General features: G+C 36.1%; 1 protein-coding gene across 13 annotated transcripts in view; it reads left to right on the plus strand.

Moving 5' to 3' along the window:
- Positions 1-22,136, plus strand: part of BIRC6 (baculoviral IAP repeat containing 6) — a 258,154-nt gene that overhangs the window by 224,224 nt on the left and 11,794 nt on the right. For 12 of the 13 annotated variants that reach the window (XM_032239247.1, XM_032239252.1, XM_032239250.1 and 9 more), the window contains 6 exons: positions 5,098-5,243; positions 6,153-6,263; positions 9,997-10,214; positions 12,896-13,057; positions 16,191-16,268; positions 20,908-21,096. In XM_032239247.1, the coding sequence (XP_032095138.1) occupies positions 5,098-5,243; positions 6,153-6,263; positions 9,997-10,214; positions 12,896-13,057; positions 16,191-16,268; positions 20,908-21,096 (904 nt within the window). Of the gene's footprint in view, positions 1-2,280; positions 2,454-5,097; positions 5,244-6,152; positions 6,264-9,996; positions 10,215-12,895; positions 13,058-16,190; positions 16,269-20,907; positions 21,097-22,136 lie in introns of those variants that run through there. The other variant, XR_004257190.1, reaches the window with a different exon arrangement.

Consider the following 22,136-nt stretch of genomic DNA (forward strand, 5'->3'; position numbering starts at 1 on the left):
CTAATTACTTTATTACAAAAGTAAACTGAGTTTCATTGTGTTTGGTTGTCTATCTAGTATGAGCAGGTAGCAACTTTATAATCACTTACATGAAGAGTACATCAGCTTTATCTGTCTGATGTTTTTCTTGCTCTCTTAATTGAATAAGAATTAATAAGGCCAAGCATGGTGGCTCACACCTGTAATCCCAGCACTTTGAGAGGCCAAGGTGGAGGATCACCTGAGGTCAGGAGTTCAAGACCAGCCTGGCCAACATAGACAATGTGTTGGTGATAAAATTATCACCCATTTCTCCCACACACAAGCACAGTATTGTTTCCAATTTCCTGCATTTTATTACTGCTTTAATATGTCCTACATTTTTAATATCTTTAGCTCCTTTGTCAAGAAGAGATGATTAAAGGGTTCATGAAGCAGTACTTTTATATTTTAAAATTAAAATATAGCCATAGTAGTTTTCCTTCTGAATAAATGTAATACTTCATAGCTTCCTTCAAGCAGGAACAAAGGCAATTTTTTAATACCTGGTCTTCTGTGCAGACATTTTCTGCTGTACTCCAATAAGCAAATATTCATATTTAGTATAGTTGGTATTTGATGGTTACATCAAAAATTGGAGAAAGAAACTTATTGTGAATCAAAAAGTCTTATTTACTATCAGGACATGACATAAATGACTCTTTGTTCAGTGTAAGGTGTTCTGGATGTTTAACTTCTCTTCGAACAGTATTGAAGCAAGCATCTTTTATTGCTGTTTTTCTTAGCTATCTCCAAGTTTCTTCCTAATAGAAAGTTGTTCATCATACTTTTAAACAACTGAAGTCACTTGTAGAAGTACCCCACTTCCTTTTTTATACCTAAGCAATGAGATATTACTTGACTTACATCTCACAAGACGTATTTTCTACCAGACTCTCTTATTTTAACCCGTATAAGATGGATCTTCCGGGGCTTCAGTTAAGAAAGAATTTCTGTTCCAGCCTTCCTACTTTGATTTCTGTTGAAAAAACACTTCCTAGGTTCTACTCTTGTACCTCTGCTTCTCATATCTACAAAATGAAAAAGCCCTGGTTTCTTAGCCAGATAGCATTTGTTATCCCCATATATTTCTTTAAAAGTTTCTGTTTTTTTGTTGTCGTAAACAAGTTCAGTTGTTCATCAGTCTTTTAAAGACAGATAGGCAAACATTTATTTTAATAGCTCTTCTTTGACTGGCTCAATTGGGTTGTCCCTTGGTAAACTGCTGAAGCATATTAGCATGCAGTAACTCCTCTATGTCTGGTGATGTGTAATTTGGCCTGAAAATTAGTATATTTGTGCCTAATGTAGAAATAAGGGTTTTATTTTTAAAAGCTTCTTGTAACTGTTTTAAGTATTCCCTTCTTTCATGCTCACTTAATGCTTACCAAGACAAGGAAGATTTTTCTTTCAACATTCATTTAAATCATTAAAAATTAAACTGGTACTTACACTTAGAGATTAAATAAAAACAAAAGGGAATCATAGAATTAAAAACTAAGTTTTAAATTAATCACAGAAAACATTTATTGTGTGGAGATCTTTGCCCGTTTACTGGTGCATTTCAAGAATTATTTTTATGCATCCTGGAGATATTAGAAGCAGTTTTCACAGTATATTTTTATTTAATCTTTCAGTTTACCTCTAATCTAAACTATAATTACTGTGACAAAACTTTAGAACTGAGGAGCACAATGTGATCAGTGTTTTTTGGTAAATGTAGAAGTTTCAATTCTTTTACAATTTTAGAATCTTCTTCTGCAGTGCTAATTCTTGATAGTTCTGAATCTGCACATTCAGCATGTACTCTCCAGATAATGTCTTCAAATGGCTCTCATTTTTAAAATGTTTATTTCAAATTTGCGGTACTTTTAGCCTAGATTAGGAGTGCAGAGGGTTAAAGGGGTCTTGTTTTATCAAGAAAATAGCCATATTAAGCTGTTTTCAATTTCTGGATTATGAAAGAACATAATTATCAGATGATGTATTTAGTCTTGCTAATATTCAACCTTATTTGGGTGGTAGATACTGGTAGAGACAGTTCAATATAACTGAATGTTGAGGTATGGGTTTGTTTTTTTGTTTTGTTTTCAGGAGAAAGAGTTGCCCATTTTGCTCACATCCTACTTCAGATTGTGTCACAGAGCCAAAATTTGCTTAACTAATTAGCTATTTAGTTGGAATTCACAGCATAGTGGAAAATGTTTGCAGATAATTCTATGCAATAGTGGAAACTTCAGTTGCTTCCTCGTATTTCTTCAGGGCAGTGATCACAACCAGATTCAACGTATGCACAAAGCAGCGGATACCATGGTAGCGGCCGTCGCTGATTGCTTTTACCATGTTGGATCCATTGTCAGTCTCAAAGACCTACTTCCAGCTAGGTGCCTTGAACTCAAATAGCTTTTCACACAGACTTCAGGATGTGAGCTAAGGTATGGCCTTTTTTCATGAGCTGGGCCTACATATGGGTTGACAGTAACCTGCAACTTTTATAGAAAAGAGACTACTGGCTATAGTTAATGTCAGACAATGACAAGTTAGAATCATTGATAGGCAGGTAGTGTGTGTTCTTCATATATTCAAAGTATTCTCACCTTTTAGAGATTATCCCTTTTTTCCTGTGTGTTTTTGTCAGAGACTATTCAAGTAAAAATTTCTCATTAGATGGTGGTGCAAAGGCCTAATATATATCTGCTTTATGATTCAGCCATTGTCTTCAATATGAAATATGTATCATTTCTTTCACACATTTGGTGTAAAGAAGTTTTTAAAACTTCTGAGGATTCTTGCACAGTTATTTTTCTTTTACTTTTCCTTAACTACAGTAAAAAAAAAATTAAATTTATCATCCTAACCATGTGCACTATTTTAATAATCTCCTACTAATCTTCTTTTTAAAAGTGGAATTAGGAAATTGGCATTCATGAATAGAGCTTGAGATTTAGAGTCAGTAGTTTTCTAAGGGTAACCTACACACAGGGGTGGTAAATACAATAAAGACCTAAATTGGTTGAATGCAGTTCACACTCTATGCTAGAGATTCTTGTTTCTTCAAGGAGAAAAGAACCTTTCCAGAAAAACGAGCTTCACTTTCATATCTTCCTTCTCTGCAAGATATGTTTCTTTAAGTGAAATCTTTATTGAGAGTGTAGTGGATTAACTCATTGATTATAGGCTTAGGAAACTATATTTTATGACTATAATCAGAACTGTTTTCTGAAATAACTTACTGTTGTTTTCTTACTATGATTCAGTGGTCCTGTTACTTAATAATGTTTTCAAGACCTGGTAATAGAAAGAGAATCATTTACAACTGGGGAGGAAGAGTCCTTGTAAGTTCAAAGAGAATACTGTTAAGCAGCTTATGCACTTCTCTTCATTCTCAGTGTTTGACACTGATTGTTAATAGCTATTGACAAACGCAGAAGTTGGTAATCTGTTTGGGTTACTCTCCCAGAATCATATCTTTATTGAGAAATGTCTCCCTATTAAACTACAGTCTCACCTTTATTTGATAGCTATAAAAAACACAGTGTAGTAGTTGGCTCTAGCAGTAAAATTCTCTGATATTTCAGTCTTCAGACATACACTATACTCTCCTTATATATGCAAAAACATGTATTCAGATACACATACACAGACGACAGTTGACAACTAAATGGTATACAGTATAACATCTGCCAAGTCATTTCCTGAGTAGTAAAGGAAAGAGGCCACGTGTTCTCTGTGACTGCTTACTGCTCAGGGAAGATAAGAAGAGAGCATAGGAGAAAAGGCAGTCATTCAGTGACATATACCTCTTCAGTTAAGTCAGGTCACATAAGTTTTTATTTTACAGGTAAACATATCTGTAGAAACTAGTTTTTGTTTACAAACTGTAGGAACTAAATTCAAAACACATGCATGATACCATTTTCATTATTCTTCCTACCCACTTGAGTGGCTTGTTAGTTTACTGCTTATCTACCTTGAGTTAAGCATTGAATTGCTTCTGAGCAGATTTTTGTTTTTGTGATAAGGAAAGGTTCATTTGTATGTAGATGACATAGTCTTATTTGTTAAGGATTCTTCTACTGTCTGTTACTCTTTTTATAGTTCTCTAAGGCTCCATGACCACTTTGTAGATAGTATTTTAATATAATGACCAACTCCCTTTTTTGGTAGGTATACAACTAAAAAAATAAGTGATGTATAGTTTAGATCATACCTTAGCATAAATATTTTAAACACTTTTATTTTTATGTGATTTCAGTTTGTTTCAAATTATCTATTTAAGGAATTATAAAGATGTAGATTTAAAAAATTTTAAGCAGTAGTATAAAGATGTTTATTTGAATAATGTGCTGAGAGTTGGTGTAGAGAAAAGGAAATGTTCAGTTGTGTTTTCAGTGACTCTTGTATTAAACTAGTACATTTATCTAGAAAAATTAAATAAAAATTTAATGTCCTATACACTGAAACCTTGCTGTAATATATCCTATTGTGATAACAATGTGAAATGAAATTGGGTACATTTTAGATCCTGATGGGAAGTAACAGAATAATATCTTTAAAATGAATATGCCCTAAAACTTAGTGCTTAATTAAAACATCCAATATATAGAAAAACATTGTATTAAAACACCCAGTAATGAACCTACATTTTACTCTTAAATATTATTTTTTTCTTGGAAATTTAATTCAGAGTGAAATACAAATAGTATTAAAATTTAAAAGCTGCTTGTGGTCCTTTGATTCTCAAATCTTTTAGGTATAGAAGTGATATCTCTCTCTCTAAGTATTTATAATTAAGTGTGTTTTCAAAAGTGGGCCTCTAAGGATATCAGGTATCTGAGTCTTTTAAAGTATGACATTTGTATAATGCCTATCTTTTGTCTGATTTTATATTAGAAGGGAAAACCTACCCATAACTTTATTAGTCTATGACTTCAAAAGCAAGTTAATATAAATCATGTGTGTGACAAATGAAATGCACACTTTCATTTGTATAGTTTGCCACTATTACTGACTTATGGAGGTGTTTTAGTCCTAAAATCTTAATTTTCCTTGCATTTCTTTCCATATTAAAAAATTCAGATCTAAAAGGGAAAATGTTAAAACAGGAGTGAAACCAGATGCGTCTGATCAAGAACCAGAAGGACTTACTCTTTTGGTACCAGACATCCAAAAGACTGCTGAGATAGTTTATGCAGCCACCACCAGTTTGCGGCAAGCAAATCAAGGTACAAAACTTTTCCTATTATGCCACTTTTCATTTGATTTAAAGATGTGTTGCTTACTGAAAACTGCCTTTCTGTTTTTGCTTTATGTTAATAATTTTAAAGCAAGTTCATTTACCTAATTTTGTTCTCTGTCAGATTTTGTTCTTTATCTGATTTCAATCATGTATAGTCTAATTTTAAAATATTTCTACTATATGTGATTGCTAAATTTAGTAGGCTGAGAACATACATCATAAACATTTTTTCCCACTGAAATTCATGAAACTGAAAAAGCCCTTTGTATCAGATAGAAAATAGTACATTAAGACTGTGAGTGATAATTTAGTTTAAATTGATATTTCTGGCCAACCCAGTGACTCATGCCTTTAATCCCAGCACTTTGGGAGGACTAAGTGGGTAGATCACTTGAACTTAGGAGTTCAAGATCAGCCTGGGCAACATGGTGAAACCCCGTCTCTATGAAATATATGAAAAATTAGCTGGGCATAATGGCCTGTGCCTGTAGTCCTGGCCACCTGGAAGGCTGTAGTGGGAGAATCACTTGAGCCTGGGAAGTGGAGGCTGCAGTGAGCTGTGTGATTGCACCACTGCACTCCAAGCCTGGGAGACGGAGTAAGACTGTCTCCAAAAAAATAAGTAAATAAATAAATGGATATTTTCTTATGTTATCAGAAGAAAGTGATCTGAATTATCTATTGTTTCACTTCTGCTTTTTGTAAAGATGATTGTTTTTTGCTTTATCGTTATGTTTATGAAATAGAAAGTTTTTATTCTCAAAGTGGTTGTAATAAGATGATTGTGAAGAATTTGACAGTGTTTTGGAATTCGAAAGTTGAACTCTAGAATTGTTTTTGGTTTATTTTTTTAAATGTATACTTATGTTGTTTATCTCGAAATATTAAATAACAGAAAAAAAACTAGGTGAATACTCCAAGAAGGCGGCTATGAAACCCAAACCTTTGTCAGTATTAAAGTCACTTGAAGAAAAGTATGTGGCTGTTATGAAGAAATTACAGTTTGGTAAGATGAAATTTTTGATTTGCTCAAGAGCTCACTTTTCATTGTTTAAAGTGCTATTGAGATGTGTTTTAATAAAGATTTTAAAAATTGCGTATAACATGAATTTTCTTTACATTTACATATAAAAATATTTATCGTCTTTGGCTCTTGAATTTATGTCTATATTTTTAGTTATAAACTGTAACTTCAATAGAAGGGGACTGTAGGAGCCTAGAACAAATAAAATAAAAGTTTAAGTATCTGCAAAACAGGCAGAAAATGTTTTTTCTTATTTACCTCTCCATTTCTGGCCTGAGGAAGCCAAGACATGGGACTTTGAACTAAGTCTGTTACTCTTGCCATTTTAGATTTTCTTGTAGTTCACCTTTAGAAAATATAGTTACACATAGTTCAATTCTAGCTTTTCCCATTCTAAAACTCTTGACAAATAAGAATGCTAAAGTAGGATTCAGAAAACAGATTTTTGTCATACTGTCTTTGAAACCTCAGTATAAACTGTTTAGCTTTTGTTCTCCTTACCTTTCAGGTTTGCCATAAAGAGCACAAGAGATAATATATATGAAAGTGATTTATACTTTTGTTAGAGTTTTGGTCAGTATCTAATGATATTAAATAATTTATTTAGTTTATATGAATGTAATTAACAATAACTGTGGTGTTTTATGGCTTATTTGGTATTTTATCAAATCATTCTGTATTATATATTGCCACATAAATTACCCCTATAACAGTTGCTTTTAAAAACTTACCTTTATTATCTCACTCTTTACGTGGGTCAGGAATTCAGAAAAAGCCATAGTACCTGTTATGACCTTGTCTTAGAAAGTATGTGCCATCACTCCCTAAGTCTAGCCCACACTAAAGGAGAGGGGGAGAATGTCAGAGAAGAGTTTCCAGAAATGTGTATGTGTGTTTCTGCTGGACATACATATTTTATTGGACTTTAGATTTCATTCCACTTCCTGGGTCATCAAAAATAAGTCTGTTAATGGCAGTGTTCTTGTACTTGAAGGCATTTAGCCACATTTCATATCTACAAATTCTTTACTAGTTCTTTCAATCCAGAAAGTTTCATTTCATGAATACAAATGTGTTTATGGATCCTTATGCGTGAGATGTGTGGTTTAAAGTTATTACCTGTCAGATATTCATATGTCCAGAGCCCTTCATAAATGTTAGCTAGCTAGAAGTGTTTTCTCATACTACATAAAATCATAAAATCTCCAAATATGTGACTTTAAACGTAATCAAGTTTGCCACCCATTGGCTTTCAAAATAAGTCTGAAAACATGATAGTTTTCAGTTGATGCCTTTATAATCAACTGCATTTTCAACCACATGTATCAAACATTTTCTAGTATCATGACTCTTTTACAACTTGATACTTACTAACTGCCTAAATATTCCGTAATATGATGGGCTGTCATTTGTTTAACCAGTAAGTGGAACTTCAGGTTGCTTCTAGTTTTTAAATAACATATGCAGCATCTCAATGGCTGTCATAACATGTAAATATTTGTGCATATCCAGGATTAATTCCATAGGACAAGTTAAACAGAAGAAGAATTGTTGATTAAAACAGGATGTGCATGTTTTAGCTATTGTCTTTGACTGAATCATTTAATACAATTTTGGAGTTAATAGACCCGATTCTCTATATGATATAAAATTTTCCCCCTGGGCATACTAATGGCTCCATTTCTTGCATCTGGTAGATTGTTTTTTTTTTACAAAAGTTAAAGAAAATTTATCCCTGTAGCATGTGAAAGACAGCAGTGTTGGGCAGATGAAATAACTCCAGTTGTCATGCATTTATTTAGTAATAGTTATATGTGCCATGCGATAAAAAATAAGCTTTCAACATTGCTTATTAGATTCCACTTATACATAATTGGTAGTGATTCTGTTAATACTTACAGTTAGATTTTACTTTTACATAAATTCTACTTATTGGTGTTCAGTTCTACAAGAAATGAATCAGTTTCTTTCTCTTTAAAAGATTTGTTAAACAAAGATTGTAACACTTCTTTTCATTTTATTTAATTAACTTTTTTTGAGACAGTCTTGCTCTGTTACCCAGGTAGAGTGCAGTTGCACAATCTCAGCTCACTGCAACCTCTGCCTCCTGGGTTTAAGAGATTGTCATGCCTCAGCCTCCCGAGTAGCTGGCATTACAGGCTTGCACCACCATGCCCAGCTAATATTGTGTGTGTGTGTGTGTGTGTGTGTGTGTGTGTGTGTGTGTGTGTGTTTGTTTTGTATTTTTAGTAGAGAGAGGATTTTGCTACATTGGCCAGGCTGGTCTTGAATTCGTGGCCTTGAGTGATGCACCAGCCTCAGCCTCCCAAAATGATGAGAGTACAGACCTGAGCCACTGCGCCTGGTCCAAATAAAGACTGGTTCATGAACCTGTGACACGATTTATGGGTCTTTTCTCTTTTCTAGTTTATAAACTCCTTGAAGGCAGATATAGTTTTATCTGTATTATTAAACCCAGAGAGCCTAGCCCAGTACCTTGCACTTACTATGCTCTTGGTAAAATTTACTGAATTAATGCTAATTATAATATAGATTAATTTTTACCCTATATTCACTTGTATAGAATATAAGGTCAACAGTTATTACCTATAATGACAGTATTTGCCCTAAGTGGTGGTTTTAATTTAGTGTTATAATTTATTTAAATATCTTTGCTTTATACATTGGAGGGGATCTGGTTAATCTGAATTGGTGATATAATTGAAATCCACTTTTTTCTTTCTATTGTGCACCTAATTTATAATTAAAGAATAACATTATGTCCTTCCAAATCTGCCCAAATAAATGGTTTAGAATTAGCTCATCAATTATGTCAAAGTACGTGGTAGTTTTCTTTCTCCTGAATCAGTTAAAACGTTACCTTAGTAATCTTTTATTCTGTTAACATAAATTCCTGAAATAATGTAAAAGTAAATTTTAGCCTGGAATTTCTATTCTTAATTCCAAATTAATACAAGTATATAAAGACTTACTCTGTTTTTTACAAATGAAATATACTGAGAATACTTTTTGTAATTTTATATTCTGTATTATTTTGACAAAATATTATATACTACCATTTTAATAATAGATTATCTACTACTTTGCATTGTTATTTAGCTACTTTATATAATCTACCAATGTGTCCATACTGTGGGTTAAAAATCATTGCTTGTAGGCCGGGCGCGGTGGCTCAAGCCTGTAATCCCAGCACTTTGGGAGGCCGAGGCGGGTGGATCACGAGGTCAAGAGATCGAGACCATCCTGGTCAACATGGTGAAACCCCGTCTCTACTAAAACTACCAAAAAAAATTAGCTGGGCATGGTGGCACGTGCCTGTAATCCCAGCTACTCAGGAGGCTGAGGCAGGAGAATTGCCTGAACCCAGGAGGCGGAGGTTGCGGTGAGCCGAGATCGCGCCATTGCACTCCAGCCTGGGTAACATGAGTGACACTCCTCTCCAAAAAAAAAAAAAAAAAAAAAAAAATCATTGCTTGTTTTCACTTCTAATTCATACTCTATCCATTTGGCAGTGCTAATATACAGGTTTTATATAAGCATTTACAGTTTGCTATTCTTCCACAGTTGTTGGAAGTTCTCTCCAGTTGAGTGGGAGAATGACTAGGGATTACTTGTGATTTTTGTCATCATAACAATTTTTTCCAGTTCTGGGTTTGTTTGTTTGCAGTGTTTCATTTTTTTCTTCTTCTTTTAGATACATTTGAAATGGTTTCTGAAGATGAAGATGGGAAATTGGGATTTAAAGTAAATTACCACTACATGTCTCAGGTGAAAAATGCTAATGATGCGAACAGTGCTGCCAGAGCCCGCCGCCTTGCCCAGGAAGCTGTGACACTTTCAACCTCACTGCCTCTGTCTTCATCCTCTAGTGTGTTCGTACGCTGTGATGAAGAGCGACTTGACATCATGAAGGTAAAAAATAACAATAATAAAGCACTGTTTCCCTTAGCTCCCTGGCTTATCTAATTACTCAAATATTTATACAAAACTAGAAATACTATAAAAATAAATTATACAAAACACTAGAAATTTTGTTGACCATTTTAGACTGCAGTGAAAGGAGCCCTTTTCTTTCCTTCCTTTCCTCTCCTCCCCTCTCCTCCCCTCTCCTCTCCTCTCCTCTCCTCCCCTCCCCTCTCCCCTCCTCCCCTCCCCCCCCCCCTCCCTTCCCCTCCCCTCTCCTTTTTCCTTTTTCCTTTTTCCTTTTTCCTTTCCTTTTTGCGACAGGGTTTCACTTTGTTGCCCAAGCTGATAGTCATGTTGTTGGAAATAGATGCTCGGTGCCACAAAGAAAAAATCAGCACTAAGACAAAGGATCTTTCAGCAATGCAATTTTTACCTCCTGGGCTGCAGGAAGGGTACTGTCACTAGCCGTCTTTCCATGAGAGTACCAAAAAACAAAAAGAATACACACAGATTTATTCCTTCTGCATTTGGGGTCATCCTTACTGCTGTGGTTGATCTCTATTAGCTGGAGCCAGACCTCACAATCTAAACTAAAAGTTGATTGGCTAACAACTTAAAATTTTTCTAAACAGGTAAAAGCAGTGGAGAGCTGGGACATGCCTGTGAGCACATCCAGCAAAGATATCTTGGTTAAAGTACAAGGACATAGAATGTACTATGTGCCTGTAAGCACAACATGTCTAACAGCTACATAAAATAGGGCTTAACAAAATTATTAGCACACTTAATCTTTAAAAAGAAAGGAAATGTTAAAAAGGAACTTTTCTGCTTCCCACAGATGTGATCACAGCTCACTGCAGCCTCCAGAAGGAGCCCTTTTCTAATGTTAGTTAAGAGTATGTGGATCACACTGCTGTTGAAAATAAAAATTTAGAAAATATCCAAAGAGCCATCATCCTTGAGCAAAGGCTGTGTGAAGCTGGTCACAGTATCAAAGGGTTTAATGCCGATTAGTTAAAAAAAGTTACAGGAGGCCAGGCGTGGTGGCTTATGCCTGTAATCCCAGCCCTTTGGGAGACCGAGGTGGGTAGATCACAAGGTCAGGAGTTCGAGACCAGCCTGACCAACATGGTGAAACCCTGTCTCTACTAAAAATACAAAAATTAGCTGGGCATGGTGGCGCACACCTATAATTCCAGCTACTCAGGAGGCTGAGGCAGGAGAATCGCTTGAACCCGGGAGTTAGAGCTTGCAGTGAGCTGAAATCAAGCCACTACACTCCTGCCTGGGCTACAGAGCGAAACCCTGTCTTTAAAAAAAAAAAAAAAAGAAAGTTAGTTACAGGATTTCCACTTTGTTGTCCAAGACACTTCTCTTGTGTTTTATAGTATCACTCTTCAAAACTTAGTCATATTTTTCTTTTCTAGGAAATTTATGCTTCTTTAAATCCCTAAAATCTATTAATTACGGGTAATGAAATAATATATAATGTGTACTTTTATGTTTAATACATGATAATCTGGTCTTAAATTCCAAGTGTCTGCTGCATCAAGAAAACATTAAAGGTTTAATCTGGAAAAGAAAACTTTCTTTATATTTATGATTTAATTGATGTGTTAAATAATCTGTCTTGCTTAGATACACAGTTTAAACTATTGACCCATTGACTTGTAGGTTTTATTTGTTTGCATGCTCCTTTTGAGTTTTTGGATAGGCTTATGTCTGTAATGCCAGCACTTTGGGAGGCCGAGGTGTGCGGATCACTTAAGATCAGGAGTTCCAGGCTAGCCTGGTCAACATGGTGAAACCCCATCTCTACTAAAAATACAAAAATTAGCTGGATGTGGTGGCAGGCACCTGTTATCCCAGTATTCAGTGGGCTGAAGCTGGAGAATCACTTGAACCTGGGAGGTGGAGGTTGCAGTGAGCTGAGATCATGCCATTGCACTCCAGCCTGGGCGACAGAGCGAGACTCCATCTCAACAACGACAAAAAAAGGCTGGATGCAGTGGCTCATTCCTGTAATCTGGCACTTTGGGAGGCCAAGGTGGGTGGATCAGTTGTAGTCAGGAGTTTGAGACCAGCCTGGCTGATATGGTGAAACCTTGTCTCTACTAAAAATACAAAAATTAACCAGGCGTGGTGGTGCATGCTTGTAACCCAGCTGCTTGGGAGGCTGAGGCAGGAGAATTGCTTGAACCGGGGAGGCAGAGGTTGCAATGAGCCGAGATCACACCATTGCACTCCTGCCTGAGCCAGAGTGAGACTCTGTCTCAAAAAAAAAAAAAAAAAAAAAAAAAATTCTTATTATGCCTGGGCATGGTCGGTCAAATCTGTAATCCCAGCAATTAGGGAGGCTGAGGCGGGTGGCACTTAAGACTAGGAATTCAAGACCAGCCTGGATAACATGGTGAAACCCCATCTCTACTGAAAATATAAAAATTAACCAGTATGCCGGCAGGTGCCTGTGATCCCAGCTACTCGGGAGGCCAAGGCAAGAGAATTGCTTGAACTGAGGAGGTGGAGGTTGCAATGAGCTGAGATTTTGCCATTGCACTTGAGTCTGGGTGACAGAGACTCCATCTCCAAAAAAGAAGGTTGTTCTTATTTCATGTTGGATTGTATTTTTCTGAGTATCAGTGTTTAGGAATATTAACATAGGCTTTTGTATGTTTATATATATCCAGGTTCTAATAACTGGTCCAGCGGACACCCCTTACGCAAATGGCTGCTTTGAGTTTGATGTATATTTTCCTCAAGATTATCCCAGTTCACCCCCTCTTGTGAATCTAGAGACAACTGGTGGTCATAGCGTGAGATTCAATCCAAACCTTTATAATGATGGCAAGGTAATTTAATTGTAATGTTTTGTTTCAAATGCTAACAGTTATATACAAAGTTTCCTTGTAATGTGAAGAAAAATTTTGTTTTAGTTATCTGCTTTGTAAGAGGACATGGGTTTCTTTGTACTTCTCTTCCCTACATCCACAGATTAAGGAATAAAAAAGAAGGAACTGAAAAGAGCAGAGAAACAGTACAATGTTAAGAAACACTTACAGTAAGAAGTTGCTGAGGGGCTTAACATAAAGTTCTATGATACACACCATTATGAACTTATTTTAAAGTGTACTTTATAGTAAAGTTTTTTTTTACATTTCCTTGTATTAAAAGTAGGAAGACACATTCTCACTTACAAAAAAGCTGACCAAAAGATACAATAAAAATAATTTCATATGACCATAAAGCTTTTTAAATTAGATTTAATAGAGTAATCTGTTTTACAGAGGTATTTTGGATACTTTGATAAGAGCTTCAGTGGTAAATTCTGTGCTGAGTATTCAATGTTTTAAAGTTACTGGAAGAGAAGAATTTCAGAAAGTACAGCCTGCCTCAGATATGTGGTTGCAAATTATCATTAGCTCAAATCATAAAGCTAGAATTAGTTTTTTTGGGTTTGTCACAAAAGTCTTGACCTGAGGCAGAACTTTCTTTGGAATAACAGAGAACAGGTTTTCTGTAACTGAATAGGGAGGAGGAAATAGCAATGGTCTTGACTTTACTTGAGACACTGGATGTTGAATAGAGTTTATGTGTAAAATATTAAATTGTATTTAAGAAAATACTTGAGACACTGGATGTTGAATAGAGTTTAAGTGTAAAATATTAAATCGTATTTAAGAAAATAATTTCTCAAGGCTTCATTGCACAGATAACAGAGTAAGGCTTGGGAGTCCTAAATTAATAGTCTTTTACCCGCATACTTACCTATGTGTTCGGTGATACACACAATTGTGGACTTATTTTTAAAGTTAAACACACTGTTAGCATTTAATCTTAGGTCTTACATCTATAGATAGATACGAGGATACATATTTGCCATTATTAATCCCAAGAATGCTCTTTAGAGCAGGGGTGTCTAAAGTTTTGGCTTCCCTGGGGCGCATTGGAAGAAGAATAATTGTCTTGGGCCACACATAAAATATACCAACACAAAACAGCATAGCTAATGAGCTTTAAAAAAAAAAAACAAAAAAAAAAGCAAAAAAACTCACAATGTTTTAAAAAACTTTTTTGGGCTGCAGGTTGGACAAGCTTGCACTAAAAGTCAAATGTTATATGTATGACAGTACTTTGAATAATATACAAGACTTTATAGATACAACTCTTTTTAAATTTTTAATCAACTACCTGCTGAATAAATTAACGTATTTTGTGTTCTTGCTTTCAGAGCATTGTAAGAGTAGTGAGGACACAGACCTCTCTGCATTTATAAGAATCACCTATGCCAGGCGGGTTGTCTCATGCCTGTAATCCCAGCACTTTGGGAGGCTGAGGCGGGTGGATCACCTGAAGTTGGGAGTTTGAGACTAGCCTGACCAACATGGAGAAACCCTGTCTCTACTAAAAATACAAAACCAGCCGGGTGTGGTGGCACATGCCTGTAAGCCCAGCTACTCGGGAGGTTGAGGCAGGAGAAGCTCTTGAACTCAGGAGGTGGAGGTTGTAGTGAGCCAAGATCGCATCATTGCACTCCAGCCTGGGCAGCAAGAGCTGAACTCCATCCCAACAAAAAAAAGAACCACCTATTTTCCAAATCTGTTAGCCATTATATAAAATTACAAATTTACCATTAAAAGTTTATAAAATCTGTTGAGTATATTTTGTATTTTCAGAACGTATGCCAGAAGAACATATGTGATAATGCCCCAGTTTTATTTTTATTGCAAGACTAGTTACATGTGTAGATTAAGTGTCCCCAGTTCTCTCTTTCCCTGCTAAGTATCTAATGTTATCTTTAAGTATATTTTGAGGAACCCTGGGAATTCTGAATACTCTTTTAGGGGGTCTGTTTCTGTGAGGCCAGATTTGATCCATATGCTTGAATCAAAGCAGTATATTGCAACTAGTTGATTGTAGACATAGATATGAAATCAAGCTCTATTCTCTTAAGCCATTTTGCATTTTCAGAATTTAGAAAGAAATGCATAAAAATGTAAAATAGTACCACTTTTCCTTACTAAAAATAGTTATTTTAGTAAAAATAGAACTAGCATATGATCTATCAGTCCCACTAGTGAATATATATCCAAGGGAAAGAAATCAGAATCTTGAAGAGATATTTACACTGCTGTTTATTGCAGCACTGTACAGAATAGCCAAGATACAGAATCAACTTAGGTAGCCATCAACAGGTAAACTGATAAAGAAAGCATAGTTTATTTATACACAGTGGAGTATATTCAGCCATGAAAAGAATGAGATCCTGCCTTTCATAGCAATATAGATGAGCCTGGCAGGACATTAAGTGAAATAAATCAAGTACTGAAAGATAAATACTGCATTTTCTCACTGTTGTAGAAGCTAAAAACATTGATCTCAGACAAAATGGAAAGTACAATAGTAGTACTAAAGGTGGGAGGGAAAGAGGAAGAGAAGGGAATAGGTAAAAGTTGGATACACAATTACAGCTAGATAGGAGAAATAGGTTTCGGTATTGTATAGCACAGTAGGGTGACTATAGTAAATAAAAATTGTATTTTTCCAAATAGTTAGAAGGTAACGTTGAATGTTACCAACACTCAAAGGTTTGAGGTGATGGATACAATAATTGCCCTATTTTGATCAATATACATTGTATACATATATTGAAATATCACACTGTACCCCATAAATATGTGCAATTATGTACTAATTTAAAATACTTTGTTTTTAAAATAATTTATTTTTCATTAAAATGTTATTTATATTGACATATAATAGATGCTGGTCAATTTTGCATTATGAAGAAATTATAATGCCACACAATTTTGAATCACATCTGAAGAAGCCAAATTGTTTTAACAGACCAAGCCTTAGGGGCTTGTCTGAGGAACATAAAAAACTGAAATATTTTGACATGATAGCGTTTTGTTTATACTTCTCGTTATGACAGCTTTTAAGCACTCTTTTGTCAATTCTGTTTATGCTTTTTTCCTTCGTCAGGTTTGTTTAAGCATCTTAAACACATGGCATGGAAGACCAGAAGAGAAGTGGAATCCTCAGACCTCAAGCTTTTTGCAAGTAAACAGAATTTCCCTGACATTTTCACTTACGAAATAAAGAACTATGTAGTATTTTTTAAAAATTTATTGACCAAAAATAAATATAGTACACCCCCAAAAAGATAGATTACTAGGAAATACATATTAAATAACTTATAGGTGAGAGGTTAGCATAGTGGAGTCTCATCTTATGTGTAATCTAAAATCTCAAGTTGGGGCATAAAACAAAAATTGAGTTTAGCCAAAACTTCCTTCAGAAATAATTCCAGGCTGGGCACAGTGGCCACTGTGTTCTGTGTTCCTTGATTTCAGTTCCTGAACAGATTATGAGAGCCTCGTACAGTTGTGCAGATTTTAATATGAAGCTAAAAAGGAGAGGGGGCCAGGTGCAGTGGCTCAGCACTTGGGAGGCTGAGGTGCGTGAATCATTTGAAGTCAGGAGCTTGAGACCAGCTTAGTCAACATAGTGAGACCCCCATCTCTACTAAAAATACAAAATACAGTTAGTCAGGCAAAGTGGTGCATGCCTGTAATGCCAGCTACTAGGAGGCTGAGGCAGAAGAATCGCTGGAAACCGGGAGGAGGAGGTTGTATTGAGCTAAGATCATGTCACACACTCCAGCCTAGGCGACAGAGTGAGACTCTTATCTAAAAAATTTTTTGAAATGAACAAAAGGAGAGGGGCAATAAATTTGGCCTATGAATAAAAGTCTTTTACTCTTGACTCTGAAAATAGCAACAAATTGACTCAAATCAGTGAGCCTACATTATGGACTGAAAATATATACTGTTTTGTTATTATATCAGTGTAAATATATGTGTATATATAATATGATATACTGTGTGTATGTTTTTATGTTAATTATCAATTGATTTTCAACTCTGATTCTAAGAAAACACATTAGCTTGTTATAAGTAAAATAAATACTATTTTTGGTTTGATCCAAATAGCTTCTTAAATGAAGTTCTGTTCATCAAACAATTCGTGCTGGCTACTTTTTTTTTGCATGCCTCTATTTGTAGAAATAATTTTCAGTGTAGAATTGATTTTGTTCTGTATTTTAAAGTTTATTTAATTCTCTCAGTCATCCTGCAACACAAGTAGATCTTATGCCCATTTTACAGATGATGAAAATACAGGTTCTAAAGGTATAGATAACTCTACTGTGATTCCTTTAACTTCAAATATTATACACTGTTTCTCACGCCTAAAGTTTTGTTTTATTTTATAATACTGAAAATCAGATTTTTTTAAAAAGAGGAAATCCTTTATCCCAAAGGTTTACTGTTTCTCTGCTTATTTCCTGCCTAGTGTTGTGAGGAGTACAGTAAGGTGTAGTGTTCATTAAAATGACTGTCCAGTTCAGACAGTCCAGGGGTCCAGAAATTCCCTAAAATATGTATTATCACTATTAGACTGCTAAGTTCACTGGCATTTATACTCTTCCAAAAAGCTAATGCCTGCTGGGCCACCCAGTGGTAAGATAACCCATGGCGTAAAGTATTCTTTGAATTTAATTCCAGGAATTATTGGTCTCTGATAATGAATCTTTTTTTATTCTAATCAAATACAAACTTTATGATATGTTTTTCTCTCTTAGCCAACAATAAATTATACCCACATTTATTTCTCAAATGTAAATTTTTTTCTTTTTTTTTTTTCTGGTACACAAAACACTCGTTCTTTTTGGTTTAACTTTTCTTTTAGGTTCAGGGATTCCACTGCAGGTTTGTTATATAGGTAAACTCATGTCACAAGGGTTTGCTGTACAGATTATTTTGTCACCCAGGTACTTAGTCTAGTATTCGATAGTTACCTTTTTCTTTTTCTTTCTTTCTTTTCATTTTTTTTTTGTTTTTGTTTTTTTGAGACAGAGTCTCACTCTGTGGCCTAGGCCGGGCACAATCTTGGCTCACTGCAACCTCTGCCTGTTCAAGCGATCCTCCCACCTCAGCCTCCTGAGTTGCTGAGACCACAGACACGCATCACCATGCCCGGCTAATTTTTGTAGTTTAAGTAGAGACAGGGTTTCACCATGTTGACCAGGACGGTCTCCAGCCCCTGATCTCAAGTGATCAGCCTGCCAACCAAAGTGTTAGGATTACAGGCGTAAGCCTGCACACCCAGCCAGTAGTTATTTTTTTCTGATCTTTTTCCTCCGTTCAGCTTTCGCCATCAAATAGGCCCCAGTGTCTGCAAAACACTTTATGCTTCCTTTAGTGGACTTTGCGTTGCTGTTTTAAACAAAATAGGCTGTGAATCTAAAGATATTTTAAAATTATTATAACTGCCTGAGATATATAAAACCATATTTTGTCTCAAAGGAGATGAAGTTAAATAAATTAATGAGTCCTTTTTTTTTTATAAATTTGTAATGAATATTTAAATTTTTTTCTGTGCTTTTGTACAAAAATGCAATTATACCCTACTTACATTAACAGAAAGGGACAATTATTTAAAAGGGAAATGGACAGTAACTAATAATTATGCCTTGGAAAGGGATTACACAAGTGTCAGTTTTTTTTTTTTTTTTTTTTGAGACGGAGTTTCACGCATGTTACCCAGGCTGGAGTGCAATGGCACGATCTCGGCTCACTGCAACCTCCGCCTCCTGGGTTCAGGCAATTCTCCTGCCTCAGCTTCCTGAGTAGCTGGGATTACAGGCACGCACCACCATGCCCAGCTAATTTTTTGTATTTTTAATAGAGACGGAGTTTCACCATGTTGACCAGGATGGTCTCGATCTCTTGACCTCGTGATCCACCCGCCTCGGCCTCCCAAAGTGCTGGGATTACAGGCTTGAGCCACCGCGCCCGGCCGAGTGTCAGTTTTTAATTAAGGGAAAGCAGACATCCTGAGGAAAACCTCTTTCCTTCAATGATACATGTAGTTCCAGAAAGCTTTAAAAGTGTGAGATCTCTGGCCAGGCGAGGTGGCTTCTGCCTATAATTTCAGCAGCTTGGGAGGCTGGCAGATCACTTGAGGCCTGGAGTTCAAGAACAGACTGGCCAATATGGAGAAACCCTATCTCTACTAATAATACAAAAATTAGTGAGATGAGGTCACGGACATCCCAGCTACTCAGGAGGCTGAGACAGGAGAGTCACTTGAACCTGGGAGGCAGAGGTTGCAGTGAACTAAGATTGTACCACTGTACTCCAGCCTGCAACAGGCAAGACACTGTCTCCAAAAAGAAAAATAATAATAATTAAAATAAAAAATATGAGCTTTTTGTCTCAGAAATAATATGAAGTAAAATTTTTCCCGTAACGGTCTCTTCAGGTCATATTTAACCCTTTCTATTTTGGGTCAAATATGTTACTTTCAAGTATTCATTTTTAAAGTTTTTTAAAACTTTGACTTATGCATATCCATGGGATTGTTTAATCATTGTGCCTAACGAAAGTGTAATTACTGTTCTTTTTCATTTATGAATTGGGTAGATAATATCTGATGTTTTCCTGGCTTCAAAGATGTTACATTAGTGACTTCTATAGGTATATTCACTGGAAATACTATATTTGCTATAAGTCACCTGTCTTAATATGTGTTACATCTGGAGAAAAAAGCCTTCTGGTAAATAAGCGGTGGGTTGGAAGTGGTCTTAGAACCATAAGACCATCTTGTGAATCCGAGTTTCTGGTCGGGTACAGTGGCTCACACCTGTAATCTCAACACTTTGGGAGGCTGAGGCGGGCAGATCACGTGAGGTCAGGAGTTCAAGACCCACCCGGCCAATATGGCGAAACCCCATCTCTACTAAAAATACAAAAAAATTAGCCAGGCTTGGGGTTGCATGCCTGTAATCTCAGCTACTTGGGAGGCTGAGGAAGGAGAATCACTTGAACCCAGGAGATGGAGATTGCAGTGAGCCATGATCATGCCACTGCACTGCAGCCTGGGTGTCAGAGCAAGACTCTGTCTCAAAAACAAAAACAAATAAGAATGTCTAATAAGGTGTTTATAATACTATGGCAGTTAATTTTCCTTTGAATAAAAATTTTAAATGATCTCAGGCATAGTTTTTTTGTAAGTGAGTATTGTTAAGAGTGCATGGCTAGGCTGGGTATGGTGGCTTACGCCTGTAATCCTAGCACTTTGGCAGGCCGAGGTGGACAGATCACCTCAGGTGAGAAGTTCAGAACCAGCCTGGCTAACGTGATGAATCCCCATCTCTACTAAAAATGCAAAAATTAATCGGGTGTGGTGGCGGGCACCTGTAATCCCAGCTACTCTCGAGAGTCTGAGACAGGAGAATTACTTGAATCCGGGAGGCGGAGGTTGCAGGGAGCCAAGATTGTGCCATTAAGTGTGTGGCTAGCTTTATGCCCTCTAAGATTAAGAACAGTTTGAGCAGAATGTTGGTATGATATGAGTTGTTTACAAACACAATTTTTTTTAGCATTTTTTGGGAAGTAGGTTCTTCATATCTATTAATATTCAAGAATTCAAGAGTAAAACCAGATACATAAATATTATTTATGAATTGTGCCTAATTTTATTTTGCTTTTATAATAAACTGTTGTTATAAACATCAATTTTATTGTGATAGAAATTTGTGGAAACACATATTAAAGAGTCTTCGGATAAAGCAGGATATCTGTTCACCCATAGTAAAAATGTCCCGTCATAGCTGTTCTTTTCCTTTATTCTTTAGGTGTTGGTGTCTGTCCAGTCCCTTATATTAGTAGCTGAGCCATATTTTAATGAACCAGGATACGAACGTTCTAGAGGCACACCCAGTGGCACACAGAGCTCTCGAGAATATGATGGAAACATTCGACAAGCAACAGTTAAGTGGGCAATGCTAGAACAAATCAGAAACCCTTCACCATGTTTTAAAGAGGTATGTTCAATAAAATTAATGAAATACTTTGTTTAAGACATTTTACAGTATAGACCGGGTGTGGTGTCTCATACCTGTAATCTCAGCACTTTGGGAGGCCGAGGCAAGTGGATCATTTGAGGTCAGGAGTTTGAGACCAGCCTGGCCAATATGGCGAAACCCAGACTCTGCTAAGAAAAGAAAAAAAAAAAAAAAAAAAACAGAAAAATTAGGTGTGGTGGCAGGCGCCTGTAATCTTAGCTACTTGGGAGGCAAGGGTGAACCTGGGATGCGGAGGTTGCAGTGAGCTAAGGTTGCACCACTGCACTCTAGCCTGGGCTACAGCAGAGCAAGACTTCATCTCAAAAAAATATATATATATTTTTAATAATATAGTTTGTTAGTATTATACTTGCCTTTATATGTGTCTAATATATGAAACTTTAGGTTTTAGAGTTAATTCCAAAAGATCATTAATAAGCCTGGACAATATAGCAAGACCCCAGCTCTGCAAAATGTTAAAAAATTTAGCTGGCACCTGTAGTCCTAGATACCTAGTAGGCTAAGGCAGGAAGTTTGCCTGAGCCCAGGAGTTTGAGGCTGTAGTAAGCTGTGTTCACACCACTGCACTCCAGCATGGGTGACAGTCTTAGGAAAAAAAAAATTGGTAGTAGATAGTACAGATGAAGTATAAAACCATCTATATTCTAAAAGATGGCCAGGCACGGTGGCTTACACTTGCTATCCTAACACTTTGAGGCCGAGGCAGACAGATCACGAGGTCAGGAGATAAAGACCATACTAACCAACATGGTGAAACTACGTCCCTACTAAAAATACAAGAGCAATACTCCATCTCCTAAATAAATAAATAAGAACAAAATTTTCCCAAAATTTAGTTAGATGTCTTTTGTTTTTTATTATTTTATTTTATTTTTTGAGACAGAGTCACTGTGTCACCAGGCTGGAGTGCAGTGGTACGATCTCAACTCACTGCAACCTCCATCTCCTGGGTTCAAGCAATTCTCCTTCCTCAGCTTCCCCAGTTGCTGGGACTGCAG

The sequence above is a fragment of the Sapajus apella genome, unplaced genomic scaffold, assembly GCF_009761245.1.
Source record: "Sapajus apella isolate SASKATOON/1434 unplaced genomic scaffold, GSC_monkey_1.0 scaffold44, whole genome shotgun sequence".
Lineage (NCBI taxonomy): Eukaryota > Metazoa > Chordata > Mammalia > Primates > Cebidae > Sapajus > Sapajus apella.